Source organism: Dasypus novemcinctus, chromosome 3 (assembly GCF_030445035.2).
Source record: "Dasypus novemcinctus isolate mDasNov1 chromosome 3, mDasNov1.1.hap2, whole genome shotgun sequence".
NCBI classification, from domain to species: Eukaryota; Metazoa; Chordata; class Mammalia; order Cingulata; family Dasypodidae; genus Dasypus; species Dasypus novemcinctus.
Genome location: NC_080675.1, coordinates 7,015,863 through 7,036,178, shown reverse-complemented (window position 1 = coordinate 7,036,178; position 20,316 = coordinate 7,015,863). Strand labels below are relative to the sequence as shown.

Below are 20,316 nucleotides of genomic sequence, written 5' to 3'. Positions count from 1 at the left end.
TTCCTCTCTTCCCAGGTCTTGCTTCTCTCCGGGCTCAGGGTTCCTCTCTTCCTGGGGCTTGCTTCTCTTTCCTCTGTGTGTTCCCTTCCTGGGGCTCCAGCTTAAGACTTCAGCATCAAATTCTAACATCAAAAACCTCCAACCCTGTCCTTTGCCTTGTCTTTTATCTGTGAGTCCCCACTCACCAAGGGGCTGGGACACAATGCCCTACTGGTTTAATCAAGTAAATCTCTGAATCTAATATAATCTAATATGCCCAGTTTACAAACATAATCCAGTATTTCTTTTTGGAATTCATCAATAATATCAAACTGCTACACCCACATATGTAATATTGAGCAAAAGAAACCAGGTGAAAAGATTTGATACAGTTTCATTCCACAAACCTGCAAAAACAGGCAAAACTGATGGAGATGGAGGTCAGGGTGGTGACTCTCTGGGGCCTAGTGATTAGGAAAGGCATGGGAAGAGTGGTTGGGATGCTGGTACACAGGTGTGTTCACTTTGAAAATCAACCCTACAGTTATAATTTGTGCACTTTTTGTGTCCTGCAATTCACTTAAAAATGTTTTAATTTTTAAAAAATATAACAACTCTAAGCAAAAATTTCTTGGCTTATAAGGGATTCTTATCTAGAGGAGGTAAAGTTATTTATTATGTGAAAGAATAATACAATGGCTACTGGTACTAGATTGGACACCTGATAACATTTGCCACATTTGCTCTGCGGCTGTGTAGTTTGGCTAAACAATTTAAAAGCAAGTAACCTACATTACCTCTAAGTACTTCAGCCTGCATCTCCTAAGAATAAGATCATTCTCCTGTGTAATATTATCTCCAAGAAAATTAACAGTAATTCCCTAATATCCTCTAATTATATAATGCATCGTAAAATTTCCTTAATTGTTCAGAATTTCTTAGGTAGCTTTTTTTTTTTAAACCAGGATCCAGTCAAGGTTTACCCATTACATTTGGTTGTTAAGTCTTTTAGTCTTTTAAAATCTCAGATAGCTCCTCACATTTTTTGTTTTTTCATGACATTGACTTTTTTGAAGAGACAGGGAGTGTCTAATGGTTTCCTTTTTGTCCCATTTTTGTTCTACCCCCACTATTGACTGTAAACTGTAAGTTAGGTCTAAAGGTTTAATTGGATTTAAGTTAGACTTTGGGTGGGAGGGGAATAGGAATATTACATCACAGGTGGGTGATAGTTTTTTTACAGTGATTCACTTCAGGAGGCACATAATGGCAGGTTGGTGATGTCAAGTTTGATGATTTTGTTCATTTACAGGTGTGTTTTTTTTGGCAATAGTTTTGCAATGCTAGCAAGGTAGATTTATCCTTTGTATTTATTTTGAATGTTATTATGGACTCATGGATTGCTTATTCACTATTTTACAGTCAATCACAGTCATTTTGCTTTTTAATATTGAAATTACCCTCAATTTGTCCAGTGACAACCCATCATGGTCAGCCCATCTGAGTCCCTTTGATAAGTTCAGTTGGTCTGAGCATATCCCAGGCAAGCCCCTACCCCAGACCGGAATCAAATGTTTCTCCAGGGAGTCCTGGTTCCCTTTAGAGAATAGTAATGTTTGAAAAACTAAACATTTGGGATCTAGATGTATTTCTTGTTATTAGTGTCATTATTCTTGGGTACTCTGTGTGTGTGTATTTTAAACATAATTTATGTTATTTCCAATTAAAATTTAACATTAGAGGTTTTCCTTAACCTTTGATATTTTTATTTATTTTTATATCAATGTTACAAATTACTCAATACAAGATAATAACTACAACACAGTAAATCTGCTTGAGTCAGCAGTTACACACACACACACCCATTTTTGTTCCTTTCTCAATCTTGAGGGATTTGGGATGATGTCCACTCTGGCTCCTTCAGGCTGAGAAGGGATGTAGATACTATGGGGTAGAGGAATGGAATCGTTTGGTTTGCAGCTGAAGATACTCCTTGCTTTCAGGGTGGGACTGGTCCATCATTTTGTTAGTGCAACAGGGCAAGCTTGAGGAACTGCTAGAGGGTAGGAGTTAACCACATACCTGCTGGGTTTCGGGGCGCCACCTGCATAGCCTTTCTGAGATATAAACTTAATAAATTGAAAATAATAGGTTCAAATAAAAGAAGTAGAAGGATCATGGTTGGGGGCTTATAAATGAGTATAACTATTTTATATTGGGAAAATCACTTTTTACATATTCCTTGAGAGAGCGCACTGAGGGGGTGTTAATTTCATGAAGCTCTGTGGCTTGTCCATGGTCCTTAGGGCCTTCAGGAGCACTTTCGGTTGAGGCTTTGTTTAATGTAGTAGTTTTTGTGAAATCTAGCTGAGACCAACATAAAACATAACCTCCAGAATGACCTGATTCTCTGAAATCTCTTAGCCATAACCTCTGTTTTATTTAGTATTTCCCCGTTTTGATCATGGTCTTTCTCCGAATGTTTCACTGTTAATTCTTTTAACTTTTGATTTTGTGTATATTATTGTTTCCTTTACATTAATATTTATTTGTTTTAATCCTAAACTTTACATAAAACTGCTTGAAAATGACAGTATTACTGTTACTACTAACAAATTCATTATCAAAGAAGCTTTAGATTTCTTTGTCATTAGAATATCTCTCACGAAGGATGTAATAAACCAAGAAATTACTGAAATACTTTTCTGTGTAATTTTGGTATGAGTTTGGCATCCAATTGTGTGTATTTTCAATTTTAGGATTTGCTTTATTCTTTATCAGTTAAGTTCATGAATATGTAAAATATTTACACGATTCACAATTCAAAGTTACAAAAGGATTCAGGAGCCAATCTGAAAGAACTCCTAGTAGCCAGCACTGGGACAATTTAAGTCACAAGATAATGATAGTTTTGTGTTATAACCCAAAAATACAATAAGTTCCGATGAGTTCATATTAATATAAGTAAATGATTGAATAAATAAATGAGGTAGAAGAGACAAATCTTTCTTAACAAAAACTCAAAATAATAAATGTAGAAAAAAAGGAAGGAAATAGAAAATCACCGTTAAAACACCCCAATAATAATTGTTGCAGGCAAGATTTTCAGATGAATGGGTGAAACTTTTAAAGAGAAACAGGATATTTGCCTAGCCTCAATCATCTCTCCCAAAATATTTAATTGCTGTGATGATTTTAACAGTATGTCCACAAATTCTTTGGTACTTCTCCCTCCAGGAGGGGAAGCTTAATTCCTTCCCCTTGAGTGTGGGCTGCGCTTAGTGACTCATGTCTAAGGAATAGAAAATGGAAAGGAAAGATAACCACATGATCACAGTTTACATCACCAGCAACAAGTCATGGTGATATTGTGAACCTCTTGATGCAGTGTGATGAGAAATTCACTTTGTCTCTCTGGCATTCTTGCCCCAAATCCATAACTTTCATCTATTCTTGAGAAAAAAGTCAGACAAATACAAATTAAGGACATTTTACAAAATGCTTGAACAGTACTCTTCAGGTATTTTTCATGATCTCAAGGTCATGAAAAACAAGGAGAATGAGACCTTGTCATATGTTAGAAGATACTAAGGAGAAAAAACACCTAAATGCAGTATCCTGGATTGGATCCTGAAACAGAAAAAGGATTTTTGGAAAAACTGGTAAAATCCAAACGACTGGTTTCATTTATAATGTTGTACCAAAGTTAATTACTTAATTTTGATGTAAGATGTTAACATTTGGAGACCTGGGTGAGGATTATATAGGATTATACAAGAACTCTTTGTACCATCTTTACAACACTTCTGTAAATCTAAAATTATATGAAAATAAAGAATTCTTTAAAAGTTAAAGCTGGGGAAGAACTGGCAATATGGCAGCGGAGTAAGGAGCCCCTACAGTCAGCTCCTGCTACAGGGCAGTTAGTAAATACCCAGAGCTCCCTGGAACTAGCTGAAGCACCTGTTTGGGGCTCCAGAAGGCCAGAAAAGCATCCTGCAACATCCTTGAAGAATGGAAGGAGGAGACTGCCCATCTGCAGAGAAGACTCGTAAGTAGAGCGTTCCACGCCCCAGAGGCCAGTGCCCATCCTCCACTGGAGGCACAAGCCTCCTCAGGAGCTGTTTCACGGCTGAAATTGAAAGCTCCACTTCCCAAAAACGGGGGAGGAAGAGACAGTTGGGCACCAATTTCAGCTATTAATGAGTAAATTCAGAGGGCTAAATTACAATCCTGAGAACAGCTGAAGTTTGAGTCTGTCTAAGCCAGAAAGAGGCCAGTAGATACCATCTTAACTCTGCACCTGGCACGAGGGGAAGCAGGGAGGACTGAAAATCCCAGTGCTGGTGGGGACCAACTTCTTTCTATCCAGGTCAGATTGCAGCTGTAGCCTAGGTCCAGTGCCACCTCCAGCAGGGAGGTCTGCGGGGACCTGCACCAGCTTCTCTGGAAAATTACAGGCCAAGCCGTGGAGGCGGGTGAGTATCCTACTCTGGCGGCACGAGCTGCCCCAGGAGCTATTGTGTGGCTGGCATTAGAAGTTCCATTTCCCAAAAATGGGAGAAATGGTTGACTGCTGATTTCGGCTACTGATTGCTAGACTTGGCTGGCTAAGATATAACCCTGGGAACATCTGGAGCGTGAATCAGACCAAGTCAGAAAGAGACCAGTGGCTGCCATTTTGACTCCACCCCCAGCCCAAGGGGAAGCCAGGCTGACTGAAAATCTCAGTGACTGGAGGAACTAGTTTCTCTCACCCAGATCAGCCTGCAGCCCTAGCCAGGGCATCAGCCACATCTCTGGCAGGGAGGAGGCTGGCAGGCACTGCACCAGCATGTTCAGGTAACTGCAGGTAACTTTGACTGGCACAGACTGAAAACTGGAAGTCTTCCGGGGCAACTGCAGTCATCTTAGACCCACACTGTGTAGATTGCTGCCCACATCTGAAGCTCAACCCCCGCTACAGGCAAGGGAGAAGCGGACATGAAGCTTCATCAGTCTCTCTGGGCAACCACAGTCTAGACCTGCACTTGGATTATTCCACACAGCTGTGACTATGTCCCTACCCTTGGCAAAGGAGAAAGTTGGGAGACGTTTCATTGGTCCCTAGCACAATGAGGGAAGCCTGAGCCTCCATAGTTTACAGCACCAACTACATGCTTGGCTCCTGCTGCACAACCAGCAAGGGAGAAAGAGCAAGAAGCCTTAAACTAGAGAGAAAATCTGCACCCAGAATAAATACTCTAGTAAACCAGATGCGAAGACAACCAACAAAAAATTAAAATCCACACCAAGAAACAGGAAGCTATGGCCCAGTTAAACGAACAAGATAAGCCTCCAGATGACATAAAGGAGTTGAGACAACTAATCATAAATGTTCAAACAAATCTCCTTAATAAAGTCAATGAGATGGCTAAAGAGATTAAGGATGTTAGGAAGACACTGGATGAGCACAAAGAATTTGAAAGCATACATAGAAAAATAGCAGACCTTATGGGAATGAAAAGTGCAAAAAGTGAAATTTTTAAAAGTTGGAATCATGTAATAGATTTGAGGCAGAAGAAAAAATTAGTGAACTTGAAGAAATGGCCTCTGAGAGTGAACATTCAAAAGAACAGATGGAAAAAAGAGTGGAAAAAATTGAACAAGGTCTCAGGGAACTAAATGACAGCAAAAGACGTGCAAACATACGTGTCATGGGTGTCCCAGAAGGAGAAAAGAAGAGAAAAGGGGCAGAAGGAATATTTGAAGAAATAATGGTAGAAAATTTCCCAACCCTATTGAAGGACATCGATATCCATGTCCAAGAAGCACAACATATCCCATCCAAAAAAAATCCAAGTAGACCAACTCCAAGGCACATACTCATAAGAAAGTCAAATGCCAAAGACAGAGAATTCTGAGAACAGCAAGAAAAAAGCAAAGCATAACATAACAGATACCCAATAAAGTTAAGTGCTGATTTCTCACCAGAAACCATGGAGGCAAGAAGACAGTGGTCTGATATATTTAAGATACTGCAAGAGAAAAACTTACAGCAAAGAATCTTATATTCAGCAAGGTTTTCTTTCAAAAATGAGGGCAAGACTAGAATATTTACAGATGAACAGAAACTGAGAGAATTTCTAAGCAAGAGACCAGATTTTCAGAAAATACTAAAGGATGTGCTAGAGCCTGAAAAGAAAAGACAGGAGAGAGAGGCCTGGAAGAGAGTCTAGAAATGCAGATTATATCTATAAAAGTAGTAAAGTGCCAAAAAAGTGATGAAAATAAAATATAACAGATAAAACTCAAATAGGAACAAGCTTAAGCAACTATGTAAAGCACTTGTATTCAGAAAACTGCAACTCAATGTTTAAAAAAAATCAAAAAATGCCTAAATAATTGGAAGAACATTCCATGCTCATGGATTGGAGGACTAAATAAATCCATTCAAATTGGTACAAAGATTCAATGCAATATTCCACCAGCATTAAAGAAAAAATTGAAAATGCGATCATCAAATTTATTTGGAATGGTAAGGGGTCCTGAATACTCAGAAATACCATGACAAGGAAAAGCAAACCCTCATCTCCAGACTTTAAATCATATTGTTTAGCTATAGTGGTAAAAACAGCATGGTACTGGCCTAAAGGCAGACACAGTAGACCAGTGGAACCAAATTGATGGTTCAGAAACAGACCCTCACATTTCTGGTCAAGTGATTTTTGACTAGCCTGTCAAACCCACCCAGCTCAGGCAGAACAGTCCATTCAACAAATGGTGCTGAGAGAATTGGATATCCATATCCAAAAGAAGGAAAGGGGACCCCTTCTCACACTTTATCCAAAAATTAACTCAAAATGAATTTAAAAAACTAAATATTAAAGCAAGAATCATAAAGCTTCCAGAAGAAAATGTGGGAAAATTTCAAGACCTGGTGGTAGGCAGTGGATTTTTAAAGGAGATAAAAGGAGGACTGAGTGGACTACTGATGTTTAATGTATGTAGAGGTTTTCATTAGCTTTACTGTGAAAGTGTGGAAGAGTATAGAGTGAATGGTAACACAGTGGGTAACAGCTAGTTTATAAATGGGGATGTGACTGAAAATGGTAGTCTAGGTATGTAAATGCCAATTGACAGAATGCTAGAGAATAATCTAGGAACTGAATAGCACAGTAAACCAAGAAGTGGATGAGAATTGTGGTTCATGGTACAGATGCAAGAGTACCCTTTGTGAGCTAGAGCAAATGTATATCACTACTGTAGGGTGTTGGGAATGTGGAGAAGCATGGGGAAAATACAGCTGGAGTTAACTATGGACTGTGGTTAGCAGTAATAATATAATCTTGCATCTGTGTGAAAGATGTACTGTGGTAATAATGAGGCAGTATGAAAAATGTGAGCCAAATGTACACTGTGGACATGGTAACAATCAGATGATATTATCTTATCTGTAGCAAATGTTCCACCACAGTGTGGTGTGTTGATGAAGGGGTATTGTTTGGGAATTCTGCACATGTGCATGATTGTTTTATAAGTTTACAACTTCTGTCATAAAAAAATATATTTAAGAAATAATAACAGGGTGGGTTGGGGGGAAAGCACACCAAATGTAAAATAAGGACTATGATTAGTAGTAGGATTTTGACAATAATCTTTCATAATTTGTAACAAACGTCTCACAACAATGCAAGGTGTTGGTGGAGGGTTGATGTATGGGACCCCTGTATGATGTTATGCATGTTTGCTTTGTAAGTTCATAACTTTTACTATACACTTAATTGTTTATGTATATTCATATATAAATATATAAAGATAATAATAGGGTTGGTTGGGGGAAAATATTTTGCTTAATAGTAATATTTTGATAATGCTCTTTAATCATTAATTTAAAAGATTTAAGAACAATGCAAATTATTGGTGGTAGGGTGAGTTATGAGAGTCCTGTATGATGTTTATATGTTTGTTTTGTAAGTTCACCACTATTATTATATACTTATTGTTTATATTTGTTTATGTATGAGTGCTGTACTTCAGTAAATTAATTAAAAATATTTTTTTAAAAGTTAAAACTGGGAAGAGGGTGTGGCTCAGGCAACTGGGCTCCTGCCTACACATAGGAGGTCATGCTCGGATCCTGGTGCCAGTTGAAGACGACAGCAGACTGACGCAGTGGGAAAGTGCGGCAAGCTGACACAACAAGAGACAAAAGGAAGAAAAAGCATAATGAGACACACAACAGGGTGAGAAGCAGAGGTTCCTGGTGCATCCTAAAGAAGTCAGTGAGCTGACGTGATGGACAGGTGCAGCGAGCCGGTGCAACAAGAGTCATGGGAAGGAAAAACATAAAGAGATATAACAAAAGCAAGGAGTGGAGGTGGTTCAAGTGATTGGGCACCTCCCTCCCACATCAGAGGTCCCAGGTTCGGCTCCTGATGCCCCTTAGGGAAACAGGGAAGACAGACACAGCAAGTGAAAAACAACAGGGTGGGTCAGGAGAAATAAATAAAATACATCTTAAAAAGAAAAGTCAAAGCTACATATAAAGGTATTACATACTCAGAGAAGTTTCCATCCCTGTCCTTTGCACCCTGTTCTCTTCCCCATTCCCTGTTGGCAACTTTTTTTTTTATTATTTGGGGGTAAAAATAGAGATGTCTATTGTTATTTCTCCTCCTCTCCCACAGATGATGGCGTACATTGTGTGCTATTGTACACCTTGCGAATCTTGGGAAATCTCTTCATGCCAGTACTTAAAGTGCTTTCTCATTCTTTTTTTTCTTAGCTGCATGGTACACCACTGTGTTAATGTACTATATTTTATTTATCCAGATCCCTGTATGGACATTTGGGTTGTTTATGATTTTTGCTATTTTGAACACCACTGCAGTGAATAATCTTTTTCATGTTTGTGAGGGTGTTGTCAGAGTAGATTCCTAAAAGTCGCATTGCTAGGTCAAAGAGCAAATGCATATATAACTTTGTTAAATATTGTCACCTTACTGTCTCTGAAAGTTGTACCATTTTGTTCTCCCACCAGCCTAGCAATATATGAGATTGCCTGCTTCTCTCTGGCCTTAGCCACAGAGAATATATGTTATTAAACTTTTGAATTTTTGCCAATTTGACAGGCAAGAAATGGTCTCTCAGTATGACATCTCATTATTAGCTCTTCATATTTCCTGAGGCTTTATGAAAGCTGGTCTCCCCCATTTGCCAACATTGCCCAATACAGATGCACAAAAGTGCAAATTACAAGCAGATTACATTTCTCCAGATACTCCATTCTTCCTGTTGGGGGAAAGATCAGTTTCCCTTTAGAGCTACCAGGTGCAGGGAGTGCAGGGAGGAGGAGAATAGTCACAGTCTTGCCTTGTCACCTCTCACCAGAAATGAGGCAGGGACGTGAGAATACTTAAGCTTCCAAATTAGCTCATGGGGACCCTGGCCCAGAGCCTGGCCACAGAACCGCTTATATTCTTGCCAGCTGGATTAATCTGGTTCCAGCAGTCTCTTAGCACCATTTTGCTGCCCTGTTTGAAAATATCTGCAGTCTCTGGTCCATTTATAAACAATGCCCATGTTACTAAGGTCTCTAGATGAGAGTCCTTGTTTTTTGTTTTGCTGTTTTCTTTAAAGAATTTGCTTATTCCAATTGAAAGAAAGGAAAGAGGATGAGAAAGCAGAAAAAAACTGAAGCGAGTTTCTTCCCTGGTAGTCCACTTCCTTCTACCCATTTCCTCCCAAATCACAACACCTGCCCTTAATTTATATTGCTCAGTTCAGTCACTTGTACAGATGTGAATTCATTTGATCCAGTGGTATTTCTAAGTGAAAGTACCTAAATGAAACTAAGTAGACTATAAAAGGGGAATTTTGATTGCTGCTGGGTTGAAAAGATAGATAATTTTGGAGCATCAGTCTTTTTAGGGGCTTAGGACAGACTGGGTTTTACTGAAGAACTAGACCAGTGTGAGGGAACTGTATGTCTAGTGAAGAAAGGCAGAAAGGCAAGTGAAATGTACTTAGTTTCTTCCAAAGTTTGGTTTAAGGTTTAACCCACTAGACTCAAGAGAGGGGAGGAAATGCTCTTTTAAACTTACCATTTGGAGTTTATTTTTTTATTTTATTTATTTTTAAGATTTTTATTTCTCTCACCTCCTCGCCCCCTTTCCTCCCCCAGTTGTCTGCTCTCTCTGTCCATTTGCTGTGTGTTCTTCTGTGACTGCTTCTATCCTTATCAGCGGCACCGGTAATCTGTGTTTCTTTTTGTTGCATCATCTTACTGTGTCAGCTGTCTGTGTGTGCAGTGCCGTTCCTGGGCAGGCTGCACTTTCTTTCGCGCTGGGCAGCTCTCCTTACAAGGTGCACTCCTTGCACATGGGGCTCCCCTATGCGGGGGACACCCCTGTTTGGCAGGGCACTCCTTGCGCGCATCAGCACTGCACATGGGCCAGCTCCACACGGGTCAAGGAGGCCCGGGGTTTGAACCACGGACCTCCCATGTGGTAGGCGGACACCCTATCCATTGAGCCAAGTCTGCTTCCCTAAATTTGGGGTTTATTGAACTGTGCATCACTTACCATAGGTTTTTAATTGATTTGGAGATTAGCCTGCATTCTAATTGCCAGTTGATAGTGCTGTTTCTTTGAGAAATTTTGATCCAAAAATCAGGTACAAGCTGGAGATTGCTTATAATGTAGGGTAACCCTTCCCAACTTTTTTTTCCTCTTTCCCTTAGGATTCTAACATTTTCAAAGAACCTTCTAAAAAGAACGAATCTACTTCAATAAATGAAGGAAAATAAAGAAAATTCAAGCCCTTCAGTAGCTTCAGCAAACCTGGACCACACAAAACCATGTTGGTACTGGGATAAGAAAGACTTGGCTCACACACCCTCGCAACTAGAAGGACTTGATCCAGCCACTGAGGCCCGCTACCGTCGAGAGGGGGCTCGGTTCATCTTTGATGTGGGCACACGTTTGGGGCTGTATCTTTTCTTGTGGTCTGTGTTAGGGACAGGCTCCCCCTGCCCTGTAAGAATTAAATTAGCTACTACAGGCCAAAGGTACAGTAATCTCTGTACTAAGATAATGCTTAAATATCTTAGTTATTTGAGTGTTATTTCTGATTTGCTTGGCTCAGGGCAGGGGCAGGGGGAGGGCCATCTATTCCCTGTTTATCTTTTAATGTGTAGACTTAGCCATTGAGCATGGTGACCCTCCAAAAGGAAGACATGTGCCCCTGAAGATCACAGCTCACTATTTCTAAAGGATGGTGAAGCCATGCCTTGTTAAAAGCATAGAACTTCCACTTGGTAATCCTTATGCCAGAATTCTGACATGCAGGGATTCCAGCCCTCCCTGTTTTGCCATTGATTTTGATATTGTTGTTCGCTATATTATTTTTCCACATTTGTTAAGAACATAATCTCTAAAAACTCTTTACTAAAGTCCTTAACCAGAACAACAGGCACTATGATACCCTGGCAACTGGAATAATTTATTTTCATCGCTTCTATATGTTTCATTCCTTCAAGCAGTTCCCAAGATATGTAAGTCTTTGAACTTTATTGTAAACCTTTATTATTTATTTATTATTTATTTCCACAGAGTATTTCCCTCATGAATTATTTCCACATTTCCCTCATGAATAATCTCTAGTATCTTCAGATTTTAGTGGACTAATTGTAATCTGTCTTTTTTACCAGAAAGTATTTTATTTGGTGTATAATATATAGAAACAAAATCAAGTTTGAACTATTCTCTCCTCCCCCCCAGCCATGTTTGAATCTTCTTTTTTTTTTTTATATTTAAAATTTTTTATATATTTTTTTTTCCTGAACATTTACTTTTGGGTAAAAGTTTATTTCCTCGTTAACTTTTTCCCAAGATAAGTAGCTTTTAGTCAAAGTAGCAGAGTGACATATACAAAACACATGGTAGAAAGTGAGGCCTCAGGAGGGATACAGAAGTACAGTCAGGGAAAGCTCCAGTCCCTCTGGGAGGCTCCGCCAGAGTGCAGGAGCGGTGCCCAGAGTAAGTGAGGTCTGAAGGTCAGGCGGGCTCAGACCCGCTGAGCCGGGAAGAACAGTGGTCCAGCAGAGACCAGCAGGAGGGCGAATTGGCAGGGATGGGGAAGGACCCCAGATTGGTAAGTAGACAGGGTCAGATGAGAGTGAGACCACCTAACAAAATTTGACTTCGCTAGGTAAAAAGTGACCTGATTGAAGGATTTCATGAGGAAGATGACAGGGTTAGACTTACAGTAAGGTCACCCTGTTGGGGTTTTCTTCAAGATTTTACTTGTTCTGTGTATTCACTTCCTCACTTGTTTGTGAGGTCCTTGAAGAAGGAGAGACTGTCAAAATTAGCTTTGAATCCACGGCACAGTGTCTGGCATATGCTGTGACCAGGACTGTGTGGAGGAGAGAGGCGTTGAGGAGAGAGGCGTGGAGGAGGGCAAAAGAAGCTGAACACAGAGCATGAGGCGACCTCAGATGGTGTAGGCACAGAACCAAGTTAGTGGCAGTGGAGGAAGCAGATAGAAGGTACATGCCATGAGGTCAAGGTGGAGTCCACCAGCTGCATGTTGAGTTTTGCTTTTGCTTTTTCCAGAGCAAGCTCCTCTTTTGGGGAGTCATTATCTTTAAGGCTAGAATATAAAGAAAAATTTTGATTCCTTTTTGGCATTTACCTTGTTTAATGTTTTCTTTAGAAAATTAAATTTTAAATAATTTTTGAAGCAAAATGTTGAGGGTGTGTAAAATATGTGTGTAAAATTTTCTTCAGGCTTTTAGAATCTCAAATATTTGTTGTTGAGAAAGAAGAAGGTAGGAGAATGGGGGTGGGGGGTGGTTTATTGTAAACGCCAAAAGTTCTGGCTTCTGTTTCTGTGTGACCTTTGATAGCAATGCCTCTCTTTTAGGTGACAGGCGCTTGTTGTCTCTTTTTGGCTGGAAAAGTAGAAGAAACACCAAAAAAATGCAAAGATATCATCAAAACAGCTCGTAGTTTATTAAATGACGTACAATTTGGCCAGTTTGGAGATGACCCAAAGGTAAGACCCACCTTCCCCTCTTAATTCTTCTTGCCAGCATGACTGTACACTACGTTGTGTTGACAGTGGCTGCAGACCCTGTGTCTCCCAGTCCCTTGACTGCCACAAGGACTTATCTAGAAGGTCCATACCCTTCTTGCTTCTGTAAGAGTGGAGGGAAGAGAATGTAGCATATATTTCTGTAGCGCTTATCAGTGTGCCAAGCAATGTTCTGTACACTTCACCAGTGTTAGCACATTGAATGGATATGAGCAAAAATCCTTTCACTGCCTTTAGCTCTTTTAGACCTAGAAGCAGTTTAACTTCTTAGATTCAGCAATGATGGTAGGGTCACACCTCCAGTTAGCTTCTGGGTCAGACAGAAAGTACATCTATATGAGCTCTGTGTCCTTTGCTTCCCAAGAATTTTAGAAGGTATCGATATTAGCAGCTATTTTCATCCCCCCAGAGGCTGGCACTGGTCACGACCTCCATCCTCTCCCTTCCCCACGCCTCCTGCCAGCGTCTGTAAGTGGTGCTAAAATACCTTTACACATGCTTTTCAAATTATATTCTAAAAATACTACGTTCAGGGACCAGTGGCAGCTTTCCTTCCACCCCATTCTTGTCAAGGTCTCCCTGTTGTATATCCTGTAGCTCCTCTTTATTATCTTTCATGGCATTTATCACAGCTCATAATTAGGTAGGTTTTCATCAAATAATCACATAAATAACTCTTAAGCTCCATGAAAGCAGAGTCCATATCTGTTTTGCCTAGGGTCTTCTAATACAGGGGCTAGACAGAACAGGCATCAACAGATACTTGGTGACTAAATGGTAAATTAACATTATGGGGAAAAACTAAAAATCACAGTTCAGGCCATGCTAACTAAGGTGATGAAGTTTAACACCATTCTCGGGGTTATTTTTCCTAACTCTTGTCTTACCTCCCACAGTACCCAAAGTTATCCTTCTCTCTGCCAAGCAGTATTTATATGTATATTTATAAAATGTGTACATGTTCGTTTTCCTCCCTGCTTTGAGGAGTTAATGGGACCAGAATATTTTTACTTATAGTGGTTTTGATTAATACTTTGTAAATTCTGTCACTATGGGTAACTATTACTTGTGCCTAAAGATAAACCCCAATGTTTTATTCATCTATTTATGAAAATTTGAATCTATTAGGAATTCATACTAAGAATGATCAAAAATGCAATTTTGTGAAAATAGTATCATTATCAGGCATGTCTTCAGTGTGGTGGTGAGTCTCTGTGTGATCAGTAGGAACAGTCCAGTTATAGGAACATGTACTTAGGTCTTGATTGCAAGAAGCAGACGAGCTGTGTGGCTGATGAAAGCTAAGGTACCGCAATGAAGTGGGACGGCCACAACGCAAGGGCCAAACTGCCTCAGGGTACTCTGGAGAAGTCGCCTTTCACTCAGCCTTTACCCATGTATCATCAAATCAGGAAACCAAGACCTGTTCCAGGCACAATGAAGTAGGAGTTCTTTGGTTCCAGTGCCCCAAGGAAATAGAAAAAGGGAATGGTTTTTAACTGTGACTTTTTAGTTTTTCCCCAAAGTATTAGTTTGTCATATATTTAAAAAAAAAAAAATACTTGTTCCAGCCACTGAATTAAGTACTGGACATAAAACAGTTGACAAAAGACATGATCTTTGCTCTCATGCATATTTCAGTTGAGGGATAGATTTTAATCAAATAATCATCTAAATCAGATTAGAAGCTGTAATAAATATTACATAAAGGGTAATTAAAATGTGCTATGAGAACTTTCAATGTGAGGACCCAGCCAGGTACGGGGCTAGGGGAAACTTTCCTGAGGAATAATGTTTGCACAAAGACCTGTAATTACCCCATTAATTGAATGTTTGAAAAACAAAGTGGGGGCAATAGTGTATGGGATGCAGCCTGGTACTCTTGGTAAAAGGTGGTTTCTAAATTTAGAAGAAATGTTGAAGCTCTGGGAAATAGGTAATGACAAAAACAGGTGAAAAACCACATTGTTAGGGTGTTTTATACTGTGAACATTTCTACTATTTTCTGAAGTGTTTGTGAGGAAACTGGGTAGGAAAACCTTAGTCTTGTCATGCCATTTGGAATAGGTCATTATAGAGTCATGTCATATTCTGTGAAATAATACCATACTTCAAAATGAAAGCCAGTTGGCTACATGTATGCTCTTTCTGGATGCTACTTCCCTGAGCTAGTGGATTTATGCCACTACTAACAATGAGATTTTAAATCCCCTACAAAGCCCTTTCTCCTCTGGTGCCAAATAAGAATTCTCCCTCATTGCTCTTCCCACACAGGATGCCCTAATTGTATTGTAAGTTGTCCTTGAGTGTTTGATACATTCAGGCAAGTCAGTGGTTGAATTCAAGAAATAACTGTGGACATGAGTTAGAAAGCATAATAAAAGAGGGGATTCTGTTCTACAATACCAACAGTAAATTTACCAGTGGTAAACCTTATAAGAAATCTCTGAAAACCCTGTGGGGAGAGAAAAAACTTTAAAACTACTAAAGAGCCAAAAAAGAAGATCATAAATAAATAAATTTTTGACAGAGTCAATGTAGTTAAAATGTCCCTTTTCTCTAAAATGTTCTGTAAATTCAGAGAGTTCTCAATCAGAAAACATCAATAAGTTTTATTTTTTCAGAAATGACACTGAAATTCATCTAGGGGAAAAAATGCAAAATGAAAAATATTTTGAGAAAGAGGAATAATAATGGAACTATCCTTATCAAATGTTAAGTCCTTTTGATCCTGGTACAAATAGACACACAAATCCATTAACAGAAAGATTTTATTCACGTATTTATACTTATTTAGATAGATAATTTAGGATGTAAGTTAACATTCAAATAAAAGAGGAAGTGGTGATTTATTCAGTAAATGATACTGAGGCAGCTTATTTCAGATAGATGGAAGATTTAAACACAAAAATGATGTGCCTCTCCCTCACACACACTGTATGCAACTAGTATAATAACTAATGCACTGTCTAAATTTGCACGGAGCCAGCCATCATCTTAATTTCTTGCTTAAAGTTTTAATAAAAATTTTTGATGAATTTTTCTGAGATTGAATTTTTTCAACAGAGGCCTTGAAAGGAACTACAACTCAGTGAAATTATCTATAAAGTATAACAATTTATTTTCTAAACAGCGACTCCTGTATATTGAAAGTAATAAAATTTCTAAGGATTATTACTTTGTTTCCATTATTTTTTCAATTAGTTCACTGATTGTTTTGTCTTCCTACTTTTAGTTGTTTTCAGAACTTGTAGTTTTCTCTGAACATGTGAAAAGCCTGAGTAGGAAAGAGGAAAAAAGGAATGAAAAATAGTTGCTAAAATATAACGTGAAAAAATGAAAAAGACAGGAATGCTCACTTTTTTTTTTAATGCTATTGAGACTGTGATTGTAGTTGGTGTCCCAATGTTTGTTATGTTAATTTTAGGAAGAAGTAATGGTTTTGGAGAGAATTTTACTACAGACCATAAAGTTTGATTTACAGGTGGAACATCCTTACCAGTTTCTTCTCAAATATGCAAAACAACTCAAAGGTAAGGGGGGGGAGAGTTGTGAAAATATTTTTTTCATTCTGAAATCAAGTCTTCATAATTTGATTACGCTTACATTATGCTTCCCAAAAGAAGAAAACAGAAAATTTGGTGTGTGTACCTCACCATAGTTTGCCCAGGCATACTCAGTATTATAGCTGCCAGTACACTTGCTTTCGTGCATAAATAGTCATCCAGATGCCGAGTGATATGAGGCAGGAAAATGAGTCAGAATTCTTTAAATAGCCTAATTAACTTACTTTGGAGCCTGGTTTCCTTTACGTAGTGGTTCAGCATAGGCCATGTGGAAAGGAGGAACAGAGACAGGACTTGGGCCCACGTGGTTTTGTCCTCATTTCCCACGTGGGAGCACTTTGCTGTGGTGGTACTGAGTACACTGTAGGCTCTGAATAAATACTTGTTGCTTCTTGTGAATTCTTTTTTTTTTTTTTTCTATTACCATTAATTTACCTTTTTTCCCATTTCTAGGTGATAAAAACAAAATTCAAAAGTTGGTTCAAATGGCATGGACATTTGTAAATGACAGGTAAACATGTTAGAATGTTTAATTCTAAATGTGTTTAAAAAAAAGAAAACAGATGGGGACTTCATGGATCATCTAATCCAAAACCCTTATTTTGTATCAGAGGACGCTAACCTGCTCCAGCTTGAAAAGCCAGTTAATGGCAGAGCTGGGGCTAAAGTCCAGGCCATTTGCTTCACAGCAGAGGAGTTTCTTTCTGCTCCGCCATGTTATGCTGGTGTGAGAAGCTGAAATTTTATCACCGTTTTGAAACGCAAGTCCAAAACAATGCACCAGAGCATTCTGGCAACTGAATGCTCTGGAACCCAGTTTGTTCTGCAAAAATATACTTCCTCGTAATGATCTCCAAGCCTAGGGATACATGTGATGTGGCACCGCAGTGGGAGACGGGGTACCTGGGGGGCACTTGGAATCCTGCAGTCCTCCCGGCCCCACAGTGGTCAGCAGCTCCTCCCATATTTGATTTACATAACACTCAAGCTCTTCATAAAACTTCAGTTGAAGAAAGAGTGCAGTGGCTAGGATTTCAGTGGTTTGTAAAACGTAAACCACTTTCATTTGTATTTCATGACAGCAGCCTTTGAATGTGCTAGAATTCTTCTGATTCTCCAAGGAAAAAATTGGTAACTGGTTAAAGTAATTGAAGGCTTTATTTTTTTATCTGTAATACTTTACTCATGTTTAGGGGAGAATAAGTAAATCAAAGTTTAAATGTGACATTTCTATGCCTTGGATTAATTAATCATAAATACTTTCTCATGTACAATTCAAGTAACCTTTTTTTCCTTATTGAACCAGTCTTTGCACCACCTTGTCACTGCAGTGGGAACCAGAGATCATTGCAGTAGCAGTGATGTATCTCGCAGGACGTTTGTGCAAATTTGAAATACAGGAGTGGACCTCCAAACCCATGTATAGGAGATGGTGGGAGCAGTTTGTTCAAGATGTCCCTGTTGACGTTTTGGAAGGTATGGGGCATGCTGGGCTTTCTGCAGGGGTGTTCCTTGTTTAGACCAGTCTTCCTTGTGAAGCCTGAATCCCAAGAATAGATTTTCCCAAAAGGGCATATATAATTTATTTTTCAGAAGCATCTTCAAATTCTATAATTTTCACTCTGTCCAAGCACATGGTGAGCTGTTGGTGAGCTAAAAATGTGCACCTGTGCTATGCACAACAGAACTAGGCAGAGTTGAAAGTGTGATCCCTCCTTCTTGGTCCAAGGAGAACTGTAGCCAAAGGCGATATGGGCTGATTTTTTTTCCTAGGGAAGATTTTATTTCAAATAGCAATTTGAGGTAAGTGTAATCACTGCCTGTCGTTTAGACATCTGCCACCAAATCCTGGATCTTTACTCACAAGGGAAACAACAGATGCCTCATCACACCCCCCATCAGCTCCAGCAGCCCCCATCTCTTCAACCTACACCACAAGTGCCACAAGTACAACAGTCACAACAGGCTCAAGGCCCTGAGCCCTCCCAGCCTCCGCAGAAGGACTCCCAGCAGCCAGCTCAACAGCAGCAGCAAGCCGTGCAGCAGCCCAAGAAACCATCTCCACAGCCCAGTCCTCCCAGACAGGTTAAACGTGCTGTGGTGAGTGGGCCTCGGTGGGGCCTCTCGGCCTAGTGTTCTGCCACGGTGGCCACACTCCACCTGGGTGCTCTTCCCACTTACAAGGGGTTGCCTGGAACACCAACGTGGGCAGTGACTCATCCAAACCACGGTCTGGCCACATGTCCCTGGGGAGCCTGAAAACCAGTGTGGTTGAAGGCTGCCTCGGAGTCAGGAAGGCTCCGTCCTCGTCCAGACGCAGCCTTGGCTGGCCGAGGCGTCTTTGTAGGTCCCTTAATCCTGTCGGGGTCTGTTGTCTGTACAATGAGTTGCCTCTGCACTGCTCTTCCGGCTCAGTAGTATGTGCCAGTCATATGAACAGTCCTTTAAACGACATGCGGTGTTTGTAAACGTTTCTAGTGGTAGGAATACCTTCCCAGGGTAGCCAGCCTGCCACTGAAGGACTCCATGTGTCCTAGGATAGCCCCAAAGGAAGCCATGTGAAATCACTCCTCTGCAAACACCCCAGATCAGATTTAGGCGGGGGCCCTTAGGAGGTCTGGAAAGTTAGTAATGACAGAGAAAAGTTAATAATTCTGTCCAATCTGAAGATGAGAAAAAATAAGACCCAGAAATGATGAGCTATTAGATGCCATGGTTTGCCCTACAAGCTCAGTCCTGAAATAATTTTGAACTTGCCCATGTTTCTCTTGCGATGAGTCTGTCAGTACCTGGCGATCCATGTTTTCATTCACAGTCCCTGGGATCCCAGTTAACAATGGTGTATCTTCTCTTGTTACAGGTTGTTTCTCCCAAAGAAGAGAACAAAGCCGCAGGTAATTTCCTGTTCTAATGTTCTGCTTTTTGTTTTGTATTTCTGTATGTCAAAACTCGAAATTCATTGATTCTCTAGAAAACATTGTTTCTTTTCAGATTTAGATTGGCCTTAAAATTTTAATTTAGAGTCTATCAATAACCCTATTACCTGCCTGCCAGAAAAAGTACTCTGCTCTCTTTATACCCTCGCCTTATATTTTTAGATTGTACTCTGACAAAAGATAGAATACAAAAAAAGTTAGAGGCAGTAAAAATGTACTCAGTAACACATATTAAAATGCAATTACAAACACAGAACTATTACAGCAATGTTTATTTTTAAATATTAGTTAATCCCCTCAAAGTAGACAAGCATCACGGGACCATGGAGTACCTATATGGAACACAAAGCAACAGGCCTAGTGGTGGTAGGAGGAGGGCTGCCCCAGGACCTGCAGCGCATCATGGGCCTGCTGCTTACATAGACCTCTTTTAAACCCTTTTCTTCCACCCACATTTGTGGAGCCCAAGGTTGGATGATTTGCAGCATCTTCAGGGGAATGATGGTTTTGGGTATCAGTGAATTTTTTTAGCACCGAATTGACAGTTTGAGACCCCAAAGAGTAGGGTTTGGACCTTGCCTCTCAGAAGTGCATAAGTGAGGTAAGACAGGTGCTGAGTGTGTAAGCAAGACAGAAAGCAGGCTTTGTGGTGACTTCTAAGGAGGACCTTTGACAGGTGAGCTGCCTTTGAACAGCTGGAGGTGAAGGTGTGGGGCATTCTGGTGGAAGGACTCAAGTGAGCAGAGGAACGAAGG

At 39.9% G+C, this 20,316-nt stretch overlaps 1 protein-coding gene across 2 annotated transcripts in view; it reads left to right on the top strand.

Annotated features, from left to right (window-relative positions):
- CCNK (cyclin K) overlaps positions 1–20,316 on the top strand; it is a 31,532-nt gene that overhangs the window by 5,567 nt on the left and 5,649 nt on the right. The window contains exons 2-10 of one of the 2 annotated variants that reach the window (XM_023589398.3): positions 8,028–8,204; positions 10,703–10,951; positions 11,434–11,515; positions 12,889–13,020; positions 16,487–16,592; positions 17,079–17,136; positions 17,932–18,101; positions 18,457–18,725; positions 19,486–19,519. In XM_023589398.3, coding sequence (XP_023445166.1) covers positions 10,755–10,951; positions 11,434–11,515; positions 12,889–13,020; positions 16,487–16,592; positions 17,079–17,136; positions 17,932–18,101; positions 18,457–18,725; positions 19,486–19,519 — 1,048 coding nt within the window. In that variant the 5' untranslated portion in view covers positions 8,028–8,204; positions 10,703–10,754. The remainder of the gene's footprint in view (positions 1–8,027; positions 8,205–10,702; positions 10,952–11,433; positions 11,516–12,888; positions 13,021–16,486; positions 16,593–17,078; positions 17,137–17,931; positions 18,102–18,456; positions 18,726–19,485; positions 19,520–20,316) is intronic. The other variant, XM_004447687.5, reaches the window with a different exon arrangement.